This window comes from Rhinatrema bivittatum, chromosome 6, assembly GCF_901001135.1.
Source record: "Rhinatrema bivittatum chromosome 6, aRhiBiv1.1, whole genome shotgun sequence".
NCBI classification, from domain to species: domain Eukaryota; kingdom Metazoa; phylum Chordata; class Amphibia; order Gymnophiona; family Rhinatrematidae; genus Rhinatrema; species Rhinatrema bivittatum.
In genome coordinates this window covers 340,103,701-340,130,425 of record NC_042620.1, presented here as the reverse complement: position 1 = coordinate 340,130,425, position 26,725 = coordinate 340,103,701, and the positions used below count along the sequence as shown (strand labels likewise).

Genomic DNA, 26,725 nt, shown 5'->3' with positions numbered 1-26,725 from the left:
TGGCAACTGGAGGAGGCTAAGAGCAGGGCAGCACACAGTAGAGCTCACAACCTGCCCAAAAGTAAGTGAATGCTACTTAATGGAAAGGGGGCCAGGAAGGAAGCAGTTGTAAGTCTCTGCGATGTGCTTGTAAGGCATGAAATCCTTCCTCTCTCTCTCTCTCTGCCCCTCCCTGTATCAAACCCAATCTACAGAGCTCTTCTGTTGCCCCATCCACAGCCTTTCCCCCTTGATCATCGCGCTCTTCCCCTTTTCCATCCACGGAATGGGGCAATGGAACTGAGGGCCACAGGTTTAAGCAAACAAGAAAGGTACAGTAAAAAATCGAGTTCATTTTTGGTTTTTATTATTAATAATGCGCTGGGGCCAATGAGATGTGTGTGGTGTGGAGGGGAAGGACGAGGAGTGGGACTTGCCATGAATTTTAGCAACCAATAGAAAGTAATTTCATAAAAATGCAACAAATGTCTGTTACTCAGGCTTCATATTTACTCCTTTAAGTGCAAACATTCCACAATGCATTTTGCGTGAGATTTTGCTTGCACGATTTATTCTAGGAATTATGTTTGATCCAAGTTTCCGCCTGCTTCTTTGTGCTTCCGGCTCAATCAGAACCGGGACTGGAATCCGGAGCCATGAGCCTTCAATCGCAACTACCTGGAGGTATTTTTCCCTTTTTTGTGTATTACCTTCCAACTTAGTCCAGTCACTCAATGTAGCGACAGACGTGGCTGGGGGCCATGCGCCAGCACCCCTTCTAGAGCACTGCCACAAGGTGGCACCATTGCATGCTGACTATGACCTCCCCCACCCCACCCACCCACGAACACACTCCCCAGGCAGGAACTGAAGCCACGTCCCTCCCTATGGCAGTGCATTTTACTGCCAATGAGCCACTGGGCTGGCCCTGCACTTCCCTGGAAATTGCAGGGAGTGAAAGCCTTGAGCAAAAGATATGCTATTTCATAACTGTGCAAGCAACTTAACTTGTAAACCTTTTGCACCATTTTTGTCCTAATGTTTCCTTTCTCATCCTACCTTTTCGATCAGAGTTGTGAATACTTACAAGCTGCTAGAAAGTTTTCTGTGACTGATATTTTGTGATTAAAAAATGCTGACTCATAATGCACAATTTTGTTTTTTTTATGGATGCTAATAAATCTCCAAAGCTACTTGTGCTTTAGAGTCCATAAGGACATGAACACGGTCAATTTGCAGATTGTTATACAACCACTCATCCATGGAAACAAAGAAATGGCTTTGCATTAAATCAAAGGAATTCCTCATACTAGCTGGATTTCTTGGGGGTGTGTATACTGTTGCACAAACAACAAAGTTCTGCTGTATTATATCTGATTTGTCGCCCGATATGTTGGGTATCACTGGGGTTTGCGATGCATGCTTAACATCTTACAACCTTTTTGGATATATAGATGGCAAATTTGCCATCCATATATCACAGACTGAAGCACGCAAGAATAATTGCTGGATCATCATTATGCTTTCGCACTAGAATTCATAATTGAAGGTGAAACATTTGTAGCATGGTTAGGTCTACATAAACGTTGGTCAAACTGAAGGCAATAGTTTCCTCTTTTAAAGATAGAAAACTAGTCATGCGTATTTATCTTGGAAGATTTTTTTTATGGGTATCTAGGGAGAGACTGCAAGTTGATCTTCTCGTTTAGGTAAGCCACCTGTAGAAATAATAAAAAATAAATCAGTAAGTAGCATTCCAGCTGTCGTTGTTCCTAATGACCTTCACATGTTGTACAGATATCAGCTATACTCCCCAAACACAGAATAAATCATGAAGATATGGATAGTTCTTGTGCTGCTTGTGCTAAATCTAAACTCTAGTAAGAGAACATGGGGTAGATATTCAGAAGCCAGACGGATAACTGAACAATTATCCATCTAAATGTCTTAGCCGCAATATCTGGCAACTTATCCAGCTAGAATTTAGCAAAATATGTACCTGGGGTGGGTGCGTGGAAAGCGTTCTGGGGAGGAACAGGTTTAGCCGGTGAACCTAACCAGCTAACTCTGGCCATGCCGTAGAGAGTTGTAAAGTTAGCCAGATATACCTAACTGGCTGACTTTTAAGATAGCTGGGTATATTCAGTGGGGCTGAGACGCCGCTGAATACCCTGATTAAATTACCAAGATAGGCGTATCCGGCTAACTTAACTAGCCGCTCAGCGGCTGAATATCAGCCCCCAGAATATACACAAGGCTACAAATGCAGAATCCTAGTGGCACACAATATTTCTGTCTCAAGAATTACAACGCTTTTATAATTATGCTTCAAAAGATTTTGTTGTTTTTAGAAATCGTTTTGCAACATTGAAGCAATCAGACAGGGAGATTATTTCAAGCAACGTAAAGAAAGGGAGAACATCCTCAAGTACCAAAAGTTGCACTCAGTCATCAAGAAAATGAGGCATAAAGAGATTCAGAAATAGTCCCAACTGTATTGGGCCTCACAGGCCTTATTAAAAAGAACTTACAGAGGCATCTAGATATGTTCTCTGTCTGTCTGTCTGTTTCTCTCTCTCTCTCTCTATATATATATATATATTGCATTCTATGTACTCCAGAAGAAAGCTCTCGTTGGTACAACGCAAGTACTGAAGCAGGTACTAGCAGTACATTAGCGAGACTGAGTTCATATCTTATCGAGCATACCCTGGCTCATGAGTGCGGGTCATTCCTGTCATGGTGTATGCAAAACAAACCCAACTGGAGAAACTAAACCCTGAAAAGGACCTTGTCGACCAATCTCAGCCCACGTGCATCCCCCAATGTAGGTTCTGGAAAAGGCAGGGCTGGCCAGTCAGACCCTTCAAATACTTTCCATCTGTGAAACATTATAGGAGATGCACACGGGCAGAGAAAATGTGACTTGGTCCCGCAATGACAAATTGAGCAATGACATATTGGACCAATAAGAAGACAACTTTCAGATACTCCACTCCCCATTGGCCTACAAGCTTATTTGCAAAGGGAAATTTCATAGGTAGTTTACCTTTGAAAATGTTGTGGCAGTGGAGACCATGGGTACATAAATACCTACAAATTCCCCATCAAAATGTATGCACAGGGAGTTTAAAACAAACTGTGTACATACTTTGCCAGGATGGCCCTGGTCCTGTTCCTTTTCCCCTTGGGGGATGGGCAATTTTGAAAGGCTCTTTCTTATGGAAAATCCCTTTCAAAATAGCATGCTAAAAAGAAAAAAAAAACTAAAACTATGAACCTATAGGCCGTGGAAGTTCACAATACTGAAATAATGTGTGTCTTCATTTCTGGATTTGTAAGTTATGAATGTCTTGGGCATTAGCTCACACTTACTCATACTCAGACTCCTTTTCACCCAATTGGTGAAAAGAATTATTTCTTGTTCATTTACTGGACCACTAAGGAGTGGTACCATACCTAGGGTAGGCAGGGGGAGCACAGGGTGCCTGGATCTGTGAGTCAAGGGGTTCCTATCAGTTGTACAGTACAATAGAAAATGTCTACATGAGCAGAGGAGTGCAACCTGAGCTATGGAAGGGCAAACGTTTGGTCAGATCCCATTCAGTGAGCACGGACAAATATGAAACAGCTCTTAGCTGAGGAAACTGGTGATGCTTGCCAAGCAATCACCCACTGAAGCAGCTGCCAATATAACCCTGCAGCAGACTGACAAGTGGGAGGGATTTCCCTGCTGGTCAACAAAACAGAAAGGAGTTGGTTCTACCATGTGTTGGCTACAGAATGAAGACATCGGTGTGGCCTCCATTTCTCACTACCTATTAACAACAGAAGTGGCTAGTGTGGCCCTCCTTCCCAGTCAATAAGACAAGAAGAGGTCAGTTTATCCCTGCAGTGGCCAAGAAGTTAAGAGGAGCCAGTGTGGCTCTATGCTGACCAGCAGGTGAAGGAGTCATGTAGGTGGCAGCATGGCTGCCAACTGACCAAGGACAGAAGGAGTTGCTGCTAGTATAACACTGCCAATGGAGTTGATGCACATGTGGTTGTGACTCAAGAGGAGGGATTGGGGTGAGAAGGCACATGAGAGAAGGAAGGGGACAGAGAGGAGATTGTAATAAAGAAAGACAGATTTTAGAGAAATTAGAGGCGAGAGACAGAGTTGGAAAAAAGAGGTGGGAGGGAGTTGGGCAAGATGGCTGAAATATGGACGATGAGGACTTGGGGAAGAGATGGAGAAAGAGAGGAGAGGAAATATGGAGAAAAAGGACTGAGGTGTGCGGGGAAGCAGAAAACCTGGCAGGATGTAAGAGACAAAGATGGTGGAGGAGGGCTTTGAGCAGGCTCGGAGATGAAGTGCTGGGAACTGAAGGACTGGATGAAGATAAGATAGAGGGAGGAAAGGATTGTGAGCTAGAAGGGGTTAATGTGTTATTGATGGAAAGATTTGAATGCCAACGACTATGATCATGACATAAACGGCCTTGACATATCACTGCGAGGGACCACTGTAACCACCACTGGATCACTAGGGGAAAGGCTTGTGAAACATACTGTGGGAGATCCTTTCCCCCAGATTTTACGGAGTTTGGAGTCTATGGGACCGGGGAGGGAATTTTTCTTGGCCCACCTTGGACGGCTGGAGAGGAGTATGGAATTTCCACTACCTGATCCCACCGTGCTCTCCCCACTATGAAAATTAGTGGTAATAAGTGTATCTCATTTCCTCGGGAAAGAGTAGTGGATTTGGGCTGAAGGAGGAAATATCTCCTGGTCCTTGCTCATCTCTCCTTGTTAACAAGTAGATATAGTGGTTCTGTCATGCCTGTGCATATTTTCTTTGTGTGGGCCCAGAGGAATTTCTTGGATTAAAATTCCGCAGTGCATCATGATCAACTGCTACTTTTTGGGATGATTCCATTTAGAAAATTATCCATAAACTGCTAATCAAGTGGATTGAACTTTTCAGATCACAGAATTTGACTCAGCCTGTAACAAAGGAGTACATTCTATAGCTGATAACATTGAATTTCCTGTTCCACAATATTTTTTATTTAATAGCTCCTTCACTAGCTTGTTTCCTTCTATAAAACTGGTTAGCCATACTGCTTTATTATTTAAAAATACAAAGTATTATAGGGAAAACAGAAATATATTTAGCAGAAAATGCAAGGCAGCATCTTTTAGCTGATCATTCAGTAGAGGGAGATTTACTGTATTGCTATATTTGATCAATAGAGGGGCGAACTATCGCGGGGGGCAGGGGGGGGGCCCATACCTGCGATATTGGACCCCCTCCTGGTAAAATATTGTAGCCATTTCCCCGCAATATTTTTTTATCTTGGGAAAAAACGGTGATAAAAAATATCATGGGGGAAAAAAATGCACCATTTGTGGCCCACTTTGCCTGGGACCACCATCTTGCTAAGGGGCCACACAGTCTAAAAATAAGGCCCCCCCCCCCTTCCACTGTGCCAAAATCCCCCTGGGGGTCTGCATAGACACCTGCACATTGTTTCCACTACCTGCTGAGGCAGTCCCACAATATAAAAATATATAAAAAATACAATCTTGTAATGCTGTGTGGTGATGCCCACCCTCTTCCCAAACCCCTTCCCCTTGAAATAAACATTCCCCCCAGGCTCCACCTTCCTCACAAGATATCCTGCCGCCCATCATTAGAAGTAGTCCCTAAAGTCTGGTTGCCCCCAGTCCCCTCCTTCCCTTGAAATAAGTCCTTGGTGTCTAATGACCCTCCCACCTTAGCCCATCCCACAGACCTCTCCCAATACCTTTAGAAGAAAACCCTGGTGTCTAGAAGGTCCAGAGCAATCCCCTCATGTAATGGGCCAAAGGACAGCCAGCGCCATTTTGAAAAATGGCGTCAACCAACCAGGAGCCTAGGGGGCTTCTCTAGGCCCCACTTGAAACCAAGGCTTTCTTATCAAGATATAAGGGGTCTGGGAGTGGGCTAATGTGCGGGGTCTACTAGTCCCCAGGGAGTTATTTCAAGGAAGGACAGTGTCAGGGATGGGCTTGGGGGGGGGGGCCACTTGACACCAGGACTACTTCTACTGTTGGGGAGCAGGGCAGGGGGACAGGATGCTTTGTGGGAGGGGAGAGGCTGGAATCCAGAGGGGGAATATTTATTTAAAGGGGAGGGAGTGTCGCCAGGTGGCATTTGGGGGCATTGCTGCAAGTTATTACAAGTTTTTACTTTTTTTTTTTTTTTACTGTGGGGCCTTCTCGCTAGGAAGCAGTAGGGTGGGCAGGGGTCTCACCGGACCCCAAAGAGGGGATTTTTACACTGGGGGGGGGGGGGGGGAGGGGTGTCTGGGCCACTTGGCTCTTTAATTTTATCATGGGAGCATAGGGATGTTCATTAAGATCCCAATATTCCCACTGAATAATGATTTACAATTCTTGACAAATAATGCAGCTCTGGTAAGCCTTGTTATTTTATTAGCCTAGGATTACCTATGCATTAGCTGCTGTGCATGCACTAGTACATTTTATGCATTGAAATGCATTTAATTTAAATAGTGGGCAGAGTTTTAATCTAAATATTGTGCAATATTTCCACAATATGCTATTAATGTGTGATAAACAGTGCTTTAACTTGTGATAAATGCTGGTTGGTTTTTTTTTGTGCAGTAATCACTTATCTCAGCTTAGTAAATCTACCTCTACTACTTCAGCTTCTGATGTTGTACAACTTTATTACTAAAACAGGACCCATTCAAGAAAAGCTGCACTTGTCGAGCAATTCCTGCATGCATCACTCCCACGCCACATAAACACCTTCCTACAAGGAATGGACAATTCAGCATCTAAAGAAGCTATTTCAAGCATTTCCGGCACTCTTCATTGTCTGTGACAGCATCATGGGCCCGTTTACCAGGCAGGTCTTCCCATAGGCACAGAATGAAAGAAGAATTAAACCAGGCCATTTGTGGTGTTTTTCAGATATAAGGGTGATTCGTATAATGTTATCATTATTCCTTGTGAACACAGAAATGTTTTGATGGAAATGTACATATTGGAGGTAATTTTCAAAAGATTTTACATGCATAAATGGGCCTTTGAAAATCATTACGTTTACGTTGCATAACTCCTTTGGAAATTCATTCCACAGACCTGAATTTTCAAACTATTTTACGCATGCAAATGGACTTTACGCATGTATAATGGGCTTTTGAAAATTGCTACGATATATGCGACTTCTACGTGTGTAACTCCTTTGAAAATTCACTTCTATGTTGTTGTTTTCTTGGCCTGGCAGTTTTCTACTACTCCACTGGGCTTCCAGCGCAATCAGAACCAGTCTCTAATGGACCACAGCACCCTTGAACCTTCATTTGCAACTGCTCAGGGACTTTTTCCCTATTTAAGTTCTACTCCCAACTCGCTTAGCCCAGTTATCATAGCAACAGTTCTTGACCAAGAGGGCCCGTGCACCAGGGCAGCTTCTGGAACCCTAAAACCCATGGGCCCTAAATTCAACCACTGGGTGGCACTGTTGTGCAATAACTGGAACCGCCTCCTCTTCAGGAGCTGTGAACACTGCCTCCACGGCAACCTCAAGGAGCAGAAGGTGGTCCCGTCCCGGGTATCGAATCGAAGGCCTCTGCATGGCAGTGGGCAGCACTACTGCAGCGCCATTGGGCCAGACGGGTTCATGACCTGCGAGATCAGGAAACGAATTGTGATAAAAGGATTAAAGCTAATGAAGGAGATTAATGATCTTGCCTGGACCTGGGTTTCAAAAGATAAGGGGTCCAGCATCAACAATGTAGGGCTGAGGTCTGAAAGAAACAATAGTTAATCTGAACGATTAGATAAGCTCTCGGATAAAATGTATACCTTCAGTCCTTTGCTTGCGGCTTTCAGCATCTTCTTTAATTAAATCCAGTATGTAACCGCCAATATTTTCTTTTCTCTCTATTTCTTGTTGCCGAATTTTGCCTACTTCTTCATTTTCTTTTTTAAGAGGATTTGCACATGTGCTGCAATATAATAAAATGACAAGTGAAATCGCCTGTATCTCCCCCCCATCAAGTGTAACAATTGAAAGGCTCAGTTGCCAAGCTTTTCTCAGAACAGTTTAGAGAGAGACTGGAGACCAGGGTAATATTCTGATTTCGGAAAATAATTAAGACTCCATACGGCAAGCACGAAGGCCCAAGAAAAAATTGGGCCTTCGTGTGCAGGATTGTGAAGGACCAAGAAGAAATTGTGAGGGGAGACCTTAGAAATGGATGGCCCCGTTCTTTACCTGGGGAAGGGGCGGGACTAATGGTTACGGATACAGCAAGGTCCGTACTAACGTACAACGCTGTTGGCAGTCCCCCTCCCCACATAGCTCCAGAAAAATAGACACATCGGGTTTTAAAAAAGGCTTGCTCGTTGTGTTGAAACATAAGATTTTGGAAGACCTTTGGAGCCCAGATCATTTACACTTATGTTCTTTGCACAACACAACAAAAGTGAATGTCTCATTATAGAAACTCTCCAGGAAACATTCTTACAACCCATTAAAAAAGAAAAAAAATGATCAAGTATGGCTATATAACTACAAGAAAGCAAACAGGTTTCTATATATAAACAGTCCCATCGCAACTTCTAGTACCTTCTCACGGTAGAAATAAGATGTTTAAATTCTAGTGGCGGGGGCTGGGGTCATGATAATTGGAGGTCGAGTCAGCACAGTAGCATTATGGGTAAAATATGTTTTTTTTAAAAATCATTTAGAACAAAGGTGGAAGGCCAAATCACTAATGTGGTACCAAAGATACATAAAGATTTGGCAACAAATCCTAATGTCCAAAAGTGCTGGTGAAAGTTCATAGTTAATTTATTGCTTCAAAGCTTTATTAGTGGCATTTTACTCATAGCTTTGTGATATTTACAGCTGAATTCACAGTCCCCCCGACACGGACCGTGTTTCCTATACTGCGTCGGGAAGGGCCAAGTCTGCAAGGAAGAAATTACAGTGAGTGGGGACATCCATACGGGCAACCCAAAATATATTAAACAAATTCTATAAGTGAATCTAAACAGCAGTGCAAATTCAAACACTAACACAGTCTCACCTTGTAAGCGGCAGTCACATATGTACTCAGCAGCACTCCCGGAGATCAGGGTTTATTACAATGAATGGATATCTCCATTCACTTAACTTGGGCACGACGTAGCTTCCTGCCATCCCATCCCATCCCACCCCTGCCCCCTACAATGTCCATAACGCTCTTTATTGAGTGGATAAACAGCCACAGCCATACAAGCATGAACTTAAACATCAACATACAGAACTACTTTATGCAAACTGAACATCAACCTTTATAAGACCGGCCTACACCCCCCCCCCCCCCACCGGCTAAAATTGCATGCTGTTACCCCCCCCCCCCCCCCCCCCCCACTCGCTGCCACTGTCCCAGTGAAGTTGCAGTCCTCTACCTTCTACTCTGTGAAGGTGGTACCCACTGGCATCCCACTCTGTGAATGCTGCTTTGGCCACTAGAGATGTGAATCGGAACCGGAATCGGTTCCGATTCCGATTCACATCGTTAATTTTTTTTTGTGCGGCCCGATCGAGGTTTTATCGGCTGTGCCCGAGCCCATAAACAAAAAAACCCAACCGACCTTTTAAAACTGTTTCCTTAGCTTTCCCCACCCTCCCGAACCCCCCCAAAACTTTTTACAAGTACCTGGAGGTCCAGTGGAAGTCCCGGGAGCGATCTCCCGCTCTCGGCGCCGTCGGCTGCCACTAATAAAAATAGCGCCGATGGCCCTTTGCCCTTACCATGTGACAGGGTATCCGTGCCATTGGCCAGGCCCTGTCACATGGTAGGAGTAATGGACGGCCGGTGCCATCTTTAAAAATGGCGCGGGCCATCCAGAAAAGGCAAGTGTCCACAGCTTGATTTCAAAAGTGTCCCAACCAGCTGGGGGAGCTCACTCACTAAAGCCTGTAAAACAGAAGGTATAATAGGCTTTCTATTGTCGGCCCTAGCATGCTCTTGCCTCTGGCCAAACCTCTATCAACCTTTTAATCAAAAAGGAGTTGCTGATGCAATTGTTGCCCCACAACTTAGCCACCAATCCAATAGCTGCTAGGTGCTGCCTCACCTGCACTCTGGAGATGCTGGAGTCCCTAAGGTGAATTAAAAACTTAGTCACTGTTCTTTCTGTAATTTGCTTTGGATAGGAGATGCCCTCCGATTGACCAAAACTTTGGAATAAAGCCCATTCCTTTACTCTCCATGTAATCTTCGCCAGTGCTGGACTCAACATGGAGGCAAATCCAGGCACCCCCAGATGCAAGGTGGGATCCATGATAGCTGTGCCTCCACCTCTAGGGCCAGGAACCCAAAACGAGACCAATGAAAATATGAAAGTGTGTCAGCAATGCTGATCTCATCCCCAGGTACATGTTTAGCCTTGAAGACGAGGTTAATGCACAGGTAGAGCAATACCAGCTCCCGTAAAAGCCTCAGGGCCCTGGTAGAGTGAGTTGTGAGTGAATTGATAACCTATACAACCATTACTGGACCAGAAGACCAATCTCTTATTCCGGAATTGGGGCATCCAGATGCGTTTGGCCACCACAATGGGGAATAATTTGAGAAAGGTGATATCCCGGTGAACGCCCAAAGTCTCCCAATGTGAAGGCCGTGGTTCTGGTTCTGCACACCATCTCCCTGCCAAGTAGGCCCCAAATCCCAGGCCATCCGCCATATTGGTGTAAAGCTGCAATTCCTGATTGGTCACTAAGGGGTCTCTCCATCAGGTCCTCCCATTATACTCCCACAAAAAGGTCTGCCAGACTCTCAGGTCATCTCTTAGGCCCTGGGTGATTCTAATAAAATGATGACCCTTCTGGATACCTGCTGTAGACTGTGACAATCCTTTAATGAAAGTGCAACCCATAGGAATAATTTTAGAAGCAAAACTAAGATGGCCCATGAGGGACTGCATTTGTTTTAGTGTGATCTTTTTGGTCCTTGTGGAGACATAGATGACCTTCCTCAGAGCTTCTAGCTTCTTGCATGGAAGTCATGTCACCATTTGCTGTGTGCTGATCTCAATGCTGAGAAAGGACAGTATTTGGGCCGGCCCTTCTGTTTTATGGTGAGCTAGGGGAATGCCTGCCTTCCTGACAAATGCCTGAAGTGCCAGGGCACATGCATTTGTATCCCGGTGGCCAGAGAATAAAAAATCATCCAGATAACGGATAATCTTTCCTTAACCAATGTCCTGCTCCACAGCCCATTGCACAAACAGGCTGAACTTTTTGAAGTAATCGCATGATATGAAGCAGCCCATTGGCAGGCATTTATCAAAGCAGTACTTGTTTTGAAATTGAAACCCTAACAAATGGAAACAACTAGGACGTACTGGGAGAAGACGGAAAGCTGAATTAATGTCTGTCTTGGCCACCCAGACCCCCTTGCCCTCAGCGCCTCATCACATACAATGCCTGGTCAAATGATGCATATGAAACAGAGCAGGCTTCTGGATCCAGATAACCCTTCACCGACCCTTCTTCTGGGAAGGATCGAGGATGGATCATTCTGAATTCGCTTGGCTCACTTTTAGATACCACTTCCAGGAGTGAAAGCCTGAACTTAGGCAGTGGCTTTTTCTCAAATGGCCCTACAACCCTATCTAATGCTCATTCTTTTTTTATTTTCTGTGCAATGACATCCCCAATGTCCCTTGCCGAGAGAGATTAGCAGCTTATGTTGAGGTTTCTGGCCCCTCTTAAGGGAATTAGAAACCCTCTGCGAGACCAGCATAAAGCCAGCTCACTATCTTAGGCTGATAATCCTTTAATAGGCTCCTTAGCTTGGGCAAGTTGATTGGCGTTGGAGCTCTGAAAAGCTCAGCTACCATCTCCCAACTTCAACTAGGGCTGCTCTGTGCGTTGGCTGCCCACAGTGCACCCAGCTTGTGGATGACCTGCCCCACACATAGTGCATGGTGCCTGTATTTGATTGCCCCTGCATTTCTACAGTAGCTGGCGTTATATAACAGACATGAAGGTTGTCTTGGTTGCTTGCTCCTCCACCCCCCCCCCCCCCCCCCCCGAATCTCAAGGCTTGAAGTAAGCAACTTCCCAGGGCGAAAAGGCAGCCTCCCTGAAAAGCCTGGGTGGTTGGTAAGTGTTGCCTGAAAAACAAGATATGACCTCCTGCACCGGCCTATAGGGGGTGATCTTGGAGAGCCACAGGTCAATATCCTTTCGATCTCAATCCAAGCTGAGGTTAAGCGCCATATTGCACCTGAACTGTTCATCGTACTCTAACTATGCAGTACTACCATATGTGCAGTACGTACCACAGATCACATCTTGGTATTTGAACAGGGCACAACATTTCTCCAGATGTTTTCTCCCCAATTATGCTTGAAAGGATTCTATAGGCAGCTGACCAATTTGCTAAGGTCCTTGCTATGATAGGTTTGTCTTTAGCCGCCAACTTGCAAGACTCAGTGCATTTTGGTTCAACTCCTTCCTGATCCCTCCTCAACAATTCAAAGATGTCAACATATTTATTATGACAAATTTTAACTTTTACAGCTTCTGAAATATGCGCGGTGAGTGAGCCCACCATACATATATAATGTGCCACATTAGGAGCAGGGATATTTCCTGGTGTGGTCACCATAGCCAAGGATCCAGGTGTGGGCTCATGCCTTGCGAGCCCAGTCTGTGTCTCTGATGTCCCCACTGCCACAGCAATGGGCGTGGGGTCTGCCCCACCTTGTGCTGCTGCCAGGCTGAATGCCCCTCCAGTCATTTTTGTCTGTTGACCCCTGTCCACTCTGTGGACCCTGCATGAGTGTCCCGGGGGGGGGGGGGGGGGCAACCCGGATAGGGATTTTCCTTGCCTGGCAAGGCTCTCAAAGATAGCCTTCAAGATGGCAAACATATCTGGTCCCACCTCTTGCGACTACTGTCACTGTTGTTTGTTAGGTGGCAATTGCAGAGGGCAAATAATTTGTCCTTGAGGAACCTGCATGTTCACCTGGCCCACATTTAAATTAGCATACTCACAACTCTGTCCTTGCCCTGAGCATGGACTTGGCTCTGGAGCTGCTGATTGATGCATTGGAATCTGGCCACCTGCACCTGCTGCTGCCAAATGATGCAGGCCACCTGCTGCTGCAGAATTATGTGGTAGGACCCAGTTGTCACTCTGCAGTGACCCCGTAAGCAGCGGCATTACTCTGTCGGCGCCGTGGACCACTGCTGCTATCGCCTGCTCAGTGAGGAGTCTCAGTCCATTGTTGGATGATGCGCACCCCTCGGCGGACATCGCTGTGGGAACCTGCTGTGGTGGAGATGTGATCGAGTGGGCCACGCCTTCAAGCGGGCTGGGAATCGGGTGATGCTCTGGCACATTGCAGCCCATAAAGCTGATGAGGGGGCGCATGGTGCTTGGGTCCCACTTTCCATGCCTTGTTTCTCTGGGGCCTGGGGTTGCATTTTTTTGGACTCAGCAGCATCCTACGGGATAGCTGCTAGGGATGTGCAGAGGGACGCCATATGTTGCATTCGGGATTCGTATTCGTCGGGGGGCAGATACTTTGCATTCGGCAAGGGGAGCCCCCGATACATTTATATGTTAATTCTTATTCGTCCCGGATAAAATTAGATTAACTACAACCCCTCCCCACCCTCTTGACCACCCCCCCCCCCCCCCCCAAGACTTACCAAAACTCCCTGGTGGTCCAGCGGGGGGTCCGGGAGCCATCTGCACTCACATCCTCGACTGCTGGTTTCAAAATGGCACCGAGAGCCTTTGATCTACTATGTCACAGGGTCTACCGGTGCCATCTTGTGCTCCTACCATGTGACAGGTGCTGACCAATGGCACCGGTAGCCCCTGTGACATAGTAAGGGCAAAGGCTATCAGTACCATTTTGATTACTGGCAGCTGACGACCCGAGTGCAGGAGATCGCTCCCGGACCCCCGCTGGACCACCAGGGACTTTTGGCAAGTCTTGGGGGACCCTCCTGTCCCCCACAAGACTTACCAAAAGTCCAGCGGGGGTCCGGGAGTGATCTCCTGCACTCGGACTGTCGGCTGTCAGTATTCAAAATGGCGCCGATAGCCTTCGCCCTCACTATGTCTCAGGGGCCGACGGTCAGCCCCTGTGACATAGTGAGGGCAAAGGCTATCGGTGCCAGTAGTTTCTGGCCTGCTTCTTCTGCCCAGGAGTGCTGGAAGCCGTGTCAGAAAATGTGTTACAAAAAGTGTTTCTTTTCAGCCGTGCATGTACAGTGTAGTCAGTCATATCACGTTAATATTGAAGCACAAGAATTGCTTTTCCATACGCCCTGCACTTTTCCACTAGAAAAGGGCCTCAAGTGGGATGCCTTCCAACTTTAGACACCCGTGTCCTTGGAGGCGCAAAAGTATAAGAAACTTAGCTTTCTTATAGATAGGAGTACAGATTAGCCCCCACCTGGCTAACCTTGTCATCTTTGTCCTCGGGGGGGCTTCAAAATGATACAAAATTTAACTTTTCTTAGCCCCCCACCTGGCTATTCTGTCTATTTAAACCCCTGATAAGGACAGTACAGGGGAGAGGAGTAAGACAAACCCTGACTGACCGCACGAGAGAGACATTAACGGGCTAATCACTTCATGATATTGGTAAGCATCTGATTATAAGATATTTCTGCATACGAGAACCCTAGCTAGTATAATTAAACCCTAGCTAGTATTAGACAATCATGTACTAGAAAAAATTTATTTTACAAGCAAATGTCTTTAGTAGATATTTTTCTGATTGCTATAATTTCAGTAACTATTCTTATCATACTTATAGCTATGTACTGTTTGATTAAGATTTGAGAAATATAATGCTTCATAAGCTAATCACATTCCTTAAAAGATTATAACTGTTATCTAAATAAAGAGACTGTTATTTTCATACATTTAGACTGAATTATTTCTCTAAACAACTCTATTGGGGAACCCTCATCTCTAAATAATAAACTCCTTCCCTAAGGGCTGGAGGGTCTTGTGAAAAGGTAGGATAGGAGGGGAGCTTATCCTGACTTTCACTGACAGCCGCAAGTGGAAGGTGAGTTGCTTGCTCTCTTGTCCTTCGTCGGCTAATGTGCAGCCACTCCCTCTCCCCCACTTATTGTTCCTGAGCCCTTCTACCCCTCCTTTCTTATTGGCTCCAGGCTCGGTTTAAAATCAGCCAGGGAGCCCTATTGGCTGCATATTTCCCACCCTTTCCCCCCTCGAGCTGGCTGCAGCACGCCTGTCCAGTTATGAGGCCCCTGCCTTAATCGGCTGGGCCTCCTGTAATTTCTTCCTTGCAGACTTGGCCCTTCCCGACGCAGCATACGAAACACGGTCCATGTCAAGTGACCATGAATTCAGCTGTAAATCCCACTGATAAAGCTATGAAGCAATAAATTATCTATGAATTTTCACAAATACTTCTGGACATTAGAATTTTTTCCCAAATCTTTATGTATCTTTGGTACCACATTGGTGATCTGGCCTTCCGTCTTCGTTCTATATGATTTTTTTTAAAAACACGCGTACATCTGTGCACAAACCTGTGGCAGCTTCAGCGCACCTTATTATATTGGCCTCCCATGAAGCAGAAGACTTGAGCTAGGAATCAAACCATCAGGCTGGGCTAGACATATTTTTAACAATAACATTTTGTCTTTTTAATATGCTTCCAGTCTTCCACTTTTTGTGTGTGTGTCTTTTCTTTCTGGGCAGTGCCTTTGTTTTCTAATTGGGACCTAGTTCAACTCAAAATATTCTTTGCTGAAGCTCCAATGAGGCAAGGGCACAATGTGACATTATCAGGCTTCAATAAACTACCCTCCCATTAGTCAGTGCTCATGATGATGGAATGCAGTCGTATGATCCTGCTGGATACATCACAATGCTCAGTTATTCTCAACTCTAATGAAGATGTGCATGTTTTTATTCAATTTTGCTTTTTAGTATGAACTTTTTTTTAGTGCATAATATTTTGATAGGGAAGGTAAACTTTAAAACATGCGTGAACGCCCATATAATATATGCAGATAAATGGATGTGCGCGTGTCTGCACGTATATTTTATATTGTGTGTGCAAATGAGTGCATACAATATAGAATACACATAAATCAACCCATGTTTACATATCAAAAAATACATGGCATGCATTTTAAACATGGCTGAATAAGTTTTGATTATCCAGCTAAGTGACGACAAAAGTCTGACTAAATATTGCTGTGGCGACTTATCTGGCTAAGTAGGATTGTTTAAGATTTATTTGGCTAAGACAGATGGATAACAAGCATTTAAAAAAATATATGGCTATCTTACTTATCCAGCTAAGCAGCGCTTTTTAAGATATATCTGGCTATGCCGGATAAGTAAAAATGTATTTCAATAAGAGACTGACATCTGTTATGCTAGCATATTTGTGCTCCTAAGTTTAATCATTTACACAAGAAGTGTAACTCCTGTATTTTCCTTAGCATTTTTTGGCTTTTACGTAGGTAAATTATCAAATTTTATAACATGCGAATGTGAAGGAAATTATCAGTTTTACCAATTAATTCCACCAGTTTGCCCAGTCTCTATGTCAGCAAGACATAAGAACATAAGAAAATGCCATACTGGGTCAGACCAAGGGTCCATCAAGCCCAGCATCCTGTTTCCAACAGTGGCCAATCCAGGCCATAAGAACCTGGCAAGTACCCAAAAACTAAGTCTATTCCATGTTACCATTGCTAATGGCAGTGGCTATTCTCTAAGGGGCGGATTTTAAGAGCCCTGCTCGCCTAAATCCGCCCAAATCCGGGCGGATTTAGGCGAGCAGGGCCCTGCGCGCCGGTAGGCCTATTTTACATAGGCCTACCGGCGCGCGCAGAGCCCCGGGACTCGCGTAAGTCCCGAGATTTTCGGAGGGGGGCGTGTCGGGGGCGGGGCCGAGCGTGTCAGCAGCGTTTTGGGGGCGGGCCCAGGGGCGTGGTTACGGCCCAGGGCGGTCCGGGGGCGTAGCTGCGCCCTCCGTACCCGCCCTCAGGTCGCGTCCCGGCGCGCTAGCGGCCCACTGGCGCGCGGGGATTTACGCCTCCCTCTGGGAGGCGTAAATCCCCCGACAAAGGTAAGGGTGGGGTTTAGACAGGGCCAGGCGGGTGGGTTAGGTAGGGGAAGGGAGGGAAGGTGAGGGGAGGGAACAGAGGTAGGCTGCGCGGCTCGGCGCGCGCCGGCTATACAGAATCCATAGCCTTGCGCGCGCCGATCCCGGATTTTAGCGGATACGCGCGGCTCCGCGCGTATCCGCTAAAATCCAGCGTACTTTTGCTTGCGCCTGATGCGCCAGCAAAAGTAGGCCAAATCGCACGGTTTGAAAATCTACCCCTTAGTGAACTTAATAGCAGGTAATGGACTTCTCCTCCAAGAACTTATCCAATCCTTTTTTAAACACAGCTACACTAACTACACTAACCACATCCCCTGGCAACAAATTCCAGAGTTTAATTGTGCATTGGGTAAAAAAGAACTTTCTCCAATTAGTTTTAAATGTGCCGCATGCTAACTTCATGGAGTGCCCCCTAGTCTTTCTACTATCCGAAAGAGTAAATAACCGAGTCACATCTACCCGTTCTAGACCTCTCATGATTTTAAAATCATGAGAACCCCCCTGGTTCTTCAGTTTATCCAGACCCCTCACCCAGTCAATACTGATTATAAAGAATTCTATCCTGACTTACACCGAATAATTAGCAGGTGTAAATATGCGCAGGTAGCAGTCTTATGCACATTGCATTTGCAGGTTATAAAATAGCACCATATAAGTGTAAATGTTGGCTCCACCCTGGAGTACCCCAGGCCCGTCCCTTTTTTTGTCTGAGCAAACTTATTCATGCACCATAAATAGAAACATAGAAACATAGAAACATAGAAATGACGGCAGAAGAAGACCGAATGGCCCATCCAGTCTGCCCAGCAAGCCTCACACATTTTTTCTCTCATTCTTATCTGTTACTCTTAGCTCCTTGTTCTATTCCCCTTCCACCCCCACCATTAATGTAGAGAGCAGTGATGGAGCTGCATGCAAGTGAAATATCTAGCTTGATTAGTTAGGGGTAGTAGGGGCAGTAACCGCCGCGATAAGCAAGCTACACCCATGCTTATTTGTTTTACCTAGACTATGTTGTACAGCTCTTGTTGGTTTTTTTTTTCTTCTCCCCTGCTGTAGAAGCAGAGAGCCATGCTGGATATGCATTGAAAGTGAAGTATCAGGCACATTTGGTTGGGGTAGTAACCGCCGTAACAAGCCAGCTACTCCTCGCTTTGTGATTGCGAATCCTTTTTTTTCTTCACCCCTGTCGTTGAAGCTATGTAGGATATGCGTGAAGCATCAGTTTTTTGTTTTTGTTTTTGTTGTTTTGTTTTTTTTCCCCTGTCGTTGAAGCTATGTAGGATATGCGTGAAGCATCAGTTTTTTGTTTTTGTTTTTGTTGTTTTGTTTTTTTTCCCCCTGCCGTTGAAGCAGAGAGCTATGCTGGAAATGCGTGATGTATCAGTCTTTCTCCCATGCCGATGCAGCAGAGAACCATGCTGGATATGCATGGAAAGTGAAGTATCAGGCACATTTGGTTTGGGGTAGTAACTGCCGTAACAAGCCAGCTACTCCCCGCGTTTTGAGTGTGAACCCTTTTTCTTCTCCTTTGCCGTTGTAGCAGAGAGCTCTGCTGGATGTGTGAAGTATCAGTTATTCTTCTCCCCTGTCATTGAAGCAGAGAGCTATGCTGTATATGCATTGAAAGTGAAGTATCAGGCATATTTGGTTTGGGGTAGTAACCGCCGTAACAAGCCAGCTACTCCCCTCTTTATGAGTGCAAATCCTTTTTTCCATTACCTCTTGCTGTTGAAGCTTAGAGCGATGTAGGAGTCACAGTAAGCATGTGTATGTTTATTTAATAAGGGTATTGTGTCAATAGCCATCATTCTGGCGAGTCACCCACTCTTCATTGGTGGCCTCTTGACTTTATGGATCCGCAGTGTTTATCCTGCGATCTGAGGGAAAGAGTTTTTGTTTTTTGAGGTTTTTTTATTACCATTTTTTGTGTTTGTTTCTCTTTTGAATGTTTTGTATAATGATTATATTTTTAATTTAAAAATATTTTTCAAAATTTTGGAAATTGAAAAGGAAACAAAACCCGGTATAAATGCTAATAAGAGCGCCATTAGTGGATATGTGAGAAATAAATGATTAATGGAATCACATAAGTTTCCAACCATGTAACTGCCATGTGTTCATGGATGGCACCAAGGGGTAGGGCCGCATGTACAGCCTCCTTCTGACCCTTTCTTCACCTTATTGCGTATGTATGTTTAAGGTTTATAAAATAGTACTTGGACGAATAGGCGCTATATGTGTGCACGTACTCATTTTTATCTGCGCAACTCGGAAAATTCACCTTTTAGTGCACACTATTTCAATTTAGTGCGCACTAAATCAAAATAATGACACTAATAAAAAATCAAAACTGAACAAAAATTAATGCAAAAACAAACTAAATAAAAAAAATAAAACAAACCCAAAAAGAAAATTAATTTTTTTCTGCCCTCACATATCTAACTATTAACAGGTATTTCTATTAAATGTTTTGGTCTCATTCATCATGTGTGAGAAGAGATGTATGGAGAAGCCACTATCCCCTGAATTATGAACATTGAAAAGTGAATTTTAAAAGTCAAGTCGGGTGTGCACCAAAATCAGGAGATGAACGCGCATATAGCACACATGCTCATGTGCACCGATTTTATAAGCCACCCGCATGTGTGTACAAGTCCTGATGCATGAATATCTCGCAGCGGAGAAGAAAAGGGCAGAATGTAGATGTGGTGTGAGCGGGATGTGGGTGTTCTGGGGCAGGGCTAAGAGACAGGTGTGCAAGATCCAAAGCGTGCACCCAGGTAGAGTTGATCATAAAGTAACTTCTGTTATGCAGGAGGTGAAAGTCTCAATAAAAACATTTCCAGGCATTAAGGAAGTGTTTGAGGGGTCTGGGATAACTTGGGGGTTTTGGAGTACATAGCTATAGACTGGGCAAACTGATGAAAGTGGTCACTGCTTGGACGTGTACTTGCTGTAAAATTTCCTCGCTTGTGTAGTTCAAAGCCGACATTACGGGGCTTTGCGCGCACACTTGTAAAATTAGGAGCACACATATGTGCATCAGGGAGATTTTATAGTATGTGCGCACAGGAAGTGAAATTGCCACATATTTAGTCGCTCGTCCTTCTACACATGTACATCTGTGCCCATTCACCCATTTGAAAGCTACTGTTTGAGAATTAATTTAACTAATATTCAATCGATATTTTGTGTGCAAAATCTCTTATTTTTCTCTAGAAACAGACTTGACAGTTGCTCAAATATTTTAATATGATGGTTTAGGATGCTGCATATGATTTACATCTTTACATTTTATGGAATATGTACTTACCACCCTTGTAGACAATAACAACATAAAACAGGAATGCACCCAAGCACTGCCAGTCCGGCTAGGCCAATCATAGAAATTCGGAAAGCCCACCGAGCATCTGTTGGTTTAATCACACAGAATGCAATAATTGCATCATCAAGATGAGATATGAAGAGACGAGCCACTTTCAAAACCTTTAAGCAGAACCAAGCTTTCAAGTCGCTGTAATCCAAACATGAACTTTTTGATTCCCCCAGATTCCTTTGAAGGACAAAAAAAAAGCCAAAAAACGGAACTGTAGTAGTCTGTTTGTTTTTTGGATTTTTCTTTTTCTTTTTTTTTTACTGTACATTGTCTTGAGCTTTTGGGTTACCGTAGGCGATAGATAAATGTGAATAAATAAATACATGAAAACAAGCGATCATTAATCAACCATCCTAGCTAAAATAAAAATGGCTACATATTAAATTTAAGGGGGCACATAAATATAGAAAGATGAAAGGTTCAGTTAGACATCAGAAAATAGCATTAAATATACTTACTATCTCTAATTGGTTTGTAGCATCGTATATACTCCTTAGCTGGACAGCATTCTTTGATCAAACACATCGTTTCATTAGTTTCCTGATCTGTATTGCAAGCTTTTCGTATAGTATTTCTTGTGGTACATGCTTTCAAAGACAAAATATACCAGAATATTTTAGATCTGGAGGTAAACAATGTTTTCCTTACTATAAGACAAATTCTTACAGATGGAGCTGGATGAATTTTTGGCTTGGCCCAGACATATATAGCTTTTCATGGTAGAACAGTTGTGATAAAGTTTTCATCTTAACTGTCCATGTTACACCTGGTTCTGTGGATAAATGGAGAGCACGAGTTTCCAATTGAACTTCTGGTGCTGTAAATTTGTATCACTTTGTGAGTACTATTAAGAAAGTGATGTTAATTACCTAAAAAAAGTTGCTATTTGAAGACAGGATAATCACTAATCTCACATAGGGGTGACATCATCATCATTCAGCACTGACTAGACTTTTTCCAGAGCTTTTTAGGAAATGTTTAGAAACATTTTTGGGCATGTGCTGCATTTTCTGCACTCACATGGCCTTGCAGGGTGCCTCAGTTCAAATCTAAAGGTAAACGTTCAACTCCTGAAGGTAAAGAGAGAGAGAACGTGTGTGGCTGGTGATTCCCCTGTTGGAAACAGAATGCTTGGCTCAATAAATGTTTGTCTGATTCAGTACGGCATTTCTTATGTTATTATGGCACGCCCTTGTTCAGAAGGACTTGGTTCTATTTGGACTTAAAGGTCCATTGGGCAGGTCTCATACGGAGACGTGCCATCAATATAAAATATACAGTTGAAACCATAAGGCCTGATATCTTCAACATAGATTAGGTTGATGTCTATTGTCTATGTATGATACCCTCCACTGCAGACACTACATCCAAGGTCCTGCTGACAGGTAGGAAAAGCCATGGCTTCAGTTATGTCTAGTAAATGACCCTTGAATTCCAGTTGTGGTGTCATATACAGATTGGATTTGAGTTAGTTGATAATGAACCTTATGTAACTCTAGAACACGGATGATATTGCGCATGGATTGATCTGCCCCCACCTGATACATTGCCTTATCCAGTCAATCATCCATGTAGGGAAACACATGAACCCCTAGCTTGGTTAGAAATGCTTTGATGACATGTAGACATTTTGTGAAAACTTGCAGAGCTATTGCTAAGCCAAAAGGCAGCATGAGATACTGGAGATGATATTTCTTTACCTCAAATCCAAGTTACTTCTTGTGATTTGGATATATTTGAGATTATGGCTTCTTCAAATTCAGTCTTCTGAAAGAGTAAGGTGGTTTGGAGGTTTATCAAAGAATGTCTAAATTATAGTGAGGTGGTTTTTCAAAAGAGGCGCTGTCTCCTTGATCTTATCTCTAGTTATGGCACATTCATGAGGTTTTCCTATCAATCCTCATGGAGACCAGATGATTGTAGTATTGAGAGTCTGTGTTCATCTATAGCCATGGTAAATAAAGACAATTGATGCTGTCTCAAAACCATCATAGGCCAAGCAAACTAGATATTTTTCACACTCCCTATTTTCTTGCAACAGTGAAAAAAATTCACTCTGATCCTTTTGAGGTATGAAAATAAAGCTTAACACAGAAAAAACAAAAATGTATAAGTGGTCAAACATGGCAGCTACACTACTTTACCTCTTGAGGGAGGCAGTTAGTGAATTTCAGTGTCCTTTTGAAGGTGGAATGCAAATATTGGACAATGGTGGTTGGATAGGATGCTATGCACCACTGTTGAACAACATTCAGGCAATGTTTCTTCCCAAATGGTCCAAGATTTGACACTTATGCCCTCTTCAGAGTGGATTCAACCACCACAGATTAGTGTGACAACTGGGATTGGTCAAAGCCCTTAGCCATCTGGAAATAATAGTTGGTTTCTGTCTGAAAGTACAAAGTGTGGTGTTTCCCACAATTTTTTTTTTGCATACATCCTGATGAAATAGCTGAATGGGCATTGCCACCAGCTCCTTAGTAGCTTGCATAAATAGAAGATCAAACAATATGGCTTTAGCCATCATCTGCACAAAATCTAAGGATAGGCCTTCAGATGGAAGAACTTTTCCTTGCCTGTAAAGGAGAAAGTTCTGAGGGGAAGTTAGATAATATTTATTTTCAGATCCATATTCTTATGTAGGGAGAAATTCAAGACTAGTCAGGCTCACTCTCAGAAAAAGGGGAGATAAGAACTGAATATATGCCAACCCGTGAGTTGACTGGCTCTTGACACTGAAGGTCAATTTATGGGGCTGTAGGGCTGATCAGTTCTTCAGAAGGGGAGAAGCTTCCTTCTACAAGCACACAGCTCTGATTTGGAGTACTTGGTGTTCAACCAGACTTTCTGGACCAAGGAGTAGTAGTAGTAGTAGTAGTAGTAGTAGTAGTAGTAAGTGAGTCGATTGATGCGCCAAATAGGGTGAAGCTAGTTGATGCCTGCAGCTTTAGTCTTTACATGCTGAGCAGCTACCTCGGCCATTCTCCTTCAAAGTTTCTCTATGAAGATTGTTGAGTCAAAGATGTGATGGGCCTCAATTAGTGGACTAACTTTCTCTGTAGTCTTTCAATGGATGCCAAAAGCCTGTTTCCTAGGGATGTGCAGAAGGAAATGATGCGTTGCAATTCGGTATTCGTTGCACCAGGACCCAAATCCGTTGCACATCTCTAATAAGAACTATACCAATAATTTAGAACTGAGACTCAAAAAACTATCTGTTGCGCACCCCGTCTGCATCCAGCCCACGCCTCTTACCTCTCTGGTTCCACGGCAGGTCCCGGGTTGGCCTCCCTGGCGGCAGCTGTGAGCCCTTCCAGGCCCCAGCGTCCCGTGGTGGTGGTCGCCGGGCCTTCCACTGCGCACTAGGCCTCACGTCGGAGGTGCGTAGTGGAAGGCATCTAGAGGTGTGCTGTACCACAGCCAATACTGCCAAAGAAGAGAGCTCTGTGCTGGAGCCACTGCCACCGGTAGTTAAGTTGGGGGAGAAGGGGGTGAATTACCAAAAGTTCGCTAGGGCACCAAATATGCTTGAACCAGCCATGTATAAATGGCCTAACAGAGATAACATATGGTATTTGAAATACTGCATATTATTTCCCCCCTAAAAGTCTTTGTGCAACAGGAATTTAAATGAGCTGATTTGCATACAAATGCATGCAAATAAGTTCATGAACAGTTGATCCCATAGTAATCAAATAACATGGCTACCTCAATATTCACAAGCTGTATCATTTGACAATTTAGCTGTACCTCAAGATATGTCCCTAACCCCAGGAGCATTGGGACTCTAACACATGTCCCCATTGCTCCCAGAACTGTCATTTAAAAAGCCCAAACAGCACCCTGAAGTATTCCAAAAACCCTTGGGATCTCGAGACATTTCCTCTCCAACCATCGCACAACCCCAACTCCTTGCCGCCACCGAGGTGGCCAAAGTAAAAATTCTAACAAACATTTTTACTTTGTTGTGGGAAAAATACCACAGGATTCATTAAGCTATGAGACACAGTACTGCGGTTTAGGGCATCTTGTGGAATATTCCACTATGGGGAGAATTCTATGGCTTAGTAAATAGACCCTTATATATTGTAAGCCCTTTGGGGACAGGGAAGTACCTGTTGTTCTGAATGTAAGTCGCTTTTGTTATGACCCCGCTGCCCGCGGGCCCTCCTGCGAGCAGACTCACTCACCATGCCGCCTTGCTTCACCCGACGCGGCAGGACGCCGCCGTCGGGCCTCCCACGCGGTCGGAGCCGCGGACTGTTTTGCCTACGTGGCCCGGAGGCCGCCTCGGATATCCTCCTTCCTGCTCCTCTTTGCGGCCTGGAGCCGCCCCGGGCCAACCTCGCGGCAGGGAGCCACGACACCATCAAGGGGGTCCTCGTGGGACAGCCTGGAGGCTGCTCTGAAGCCTGCCTGCCCATTTCCTGCTCTCCCTGTGCTGTACGTCGGTGCAGGCCACTGTCTGCCGTCCTGCACAGCTTCCTGCCTGCTTCTTAGGCGCCGGCGCGCGCTTTCTGCTTGATTTGAAGGGCCAGGCACAGGAAGTGTGCTGGCCCCACCTAGGGAGTGGACTTCTTGTTTCAGCCCTATAAAAGGGCTGCTCCGTCAGTCTGTCTTTGCCTTGCATCGGAGTGACATCCTTCTGGAGGTTCCTGCCTGCCAAAGCTCCATCAGGTCTTCTCGTCTTCTCCATGGAGTTCCTATTGTCTCACCATGTCAAGTCTTGTCTTCGTTGCCTGAGGTCCCTGTCCAGATGTCCCGTCCAGATATCCTGCTGTTCCAGTCCTGACCCTCCTAGTCCTGATGTTCTGCCATGATCGTCCTTCGTCCTGATGCCCTGCCATGATCTTCTTCGTCTTGATGTTCCTGCCTTCCCAGATGTTCTTTCCTGCGTCTTCGTATGTGCTCCTAGCCTTCTGACCTGCTGTGCCTAGGAGTGGCCCACAGGGGGGTTCCGTCCCTGTGCTCTGGAGCTTCAGTTCCTGCCAGCCATCGGAGCTTCGGATGTCATTGGTTCCGACATCGGAGTTTCTCTTCGCCTGGATCTTCCCTGCGCACGTCCCGCTCTCCTCGTGGTCCATGACCAGCCTTCGGGCTGTGTAGGGCGCGCAGTGGGACAGGGTGGTCCGCGACTCAGTCCCGTGGGTGGGCTGAGTAGGGCGCCCTGAGAGACTGTGCAATTGTGCTTCAGCCCAAGTGTCTTCGTCCATGATGCGGTTGCATCAACCCAAGTGTCTTCGTCCTCTGGGATGCGGTTGCATCAACCCAAGTGTCTTCGTCCTCTGGAATGCCGTTGCATCAACCCAAGTGTCTTTGTCTTCTGTGATGCCGTGCTTCAGCCCAAGTGTCTCGTCTGTGATGCCGTTGCATCCACCTATGTTTGTCTTCGTGTCAAGGCCTCTGACTGCCCTCAACCTCAGGCCAGGCCTGTTGCTCCATGCTGTTCCATGCAGCAGGTCCGAAAGGGCTCGGAATGGTCGGAGCACCATTCACTTCCCAACAACTCCTTGTTGTTGGCCTTGGGAGCCTGCAGGCCTGGTAGAGGGTAGCCCGCCAGCCATGCTGGAATTCACCGTCAACCCTTGGGTCAGCCCTGGGTGCGCATGGGGTCGGGATGAGGCCCAAGGGCACATTAAACCCATCCTGCAACAGATTGCAAGGCCCTCGGCCCTCTGTAACAGTACGCAAGGCCTTTGAGACCATAACAGAATGCAAGACCATGTGCTCGACTGTGCTTCAGCGATGGATTTGCCTTGCTTGGACTCTTGCCTGTGTTCCTGGACTGTTGGGACCAAAAAAATTTTTTGGGACTGTTCTTGCTTGCTTACGACCTGCTGGAGGCGCCAGCTGTCTGGATTTCCTTTTTGAAACGACCTACAGGAGGCGCCTGTATCCAGACCCTTTTTTATTATCCTGTTACCAGGTTGGGGTTTTACGACCTGCAGGAGGCACCTGCACCCCTACTGGTTTACTGGTTTTTCCTTGCTCCCTGAGCTTCTTGATGTTCCTTGGTGTTTCTTGTTGCTTCTCGCTAATTGCTCGTTTGTCCTGTTCTTGTCTTGTTCCTTGCTTGTCTTGTTTCCTGCCTGTGTGCTCCTTGCTCCCATGTTCCATTCCCTCGTTTCCCGTTTCTCGTTCTGTCGCTTTTCGCCCTTCGCTCTTTCGCTCGTCCGCTCTCTCACTTTG

General features: G+C 45.2%; 1 protein-coding gene across 1 annotated transcript in view; it reads right to left on the bottom strand.

Moving 5' to 3' along the window:
* Positions 1–888: 888 nt before the first annotated feature.
* Positions 889–26,725, bottom strand: part of LOC115093318 — a 61,964-nt gene continuing 36,127 nt past the window's right edge. Inside the window, exons 4-7 of the mRNA XM_029604957.1 lie at positions 20,995–21,123; positions 20,474–20,570; positions 7,840–7,982; positions 889–1,697 (exon numbers count right to left, since the gene is read on the bottom strand). Coding sequence (XP_029460817.1) covers positions 1,654–1,697; positions 7,840–7,982; positions 20,474–20,570; positions 20,995–21,123 — 413 coding nt within the window. The 3' untranslated portion in view covers positions 889–1,653. The remainder of the gene's footprint in view (positions 1,698–7,839; positions 7,983–20,473; positions 20,571–20,994; positions 21,124–26,725) is intronic.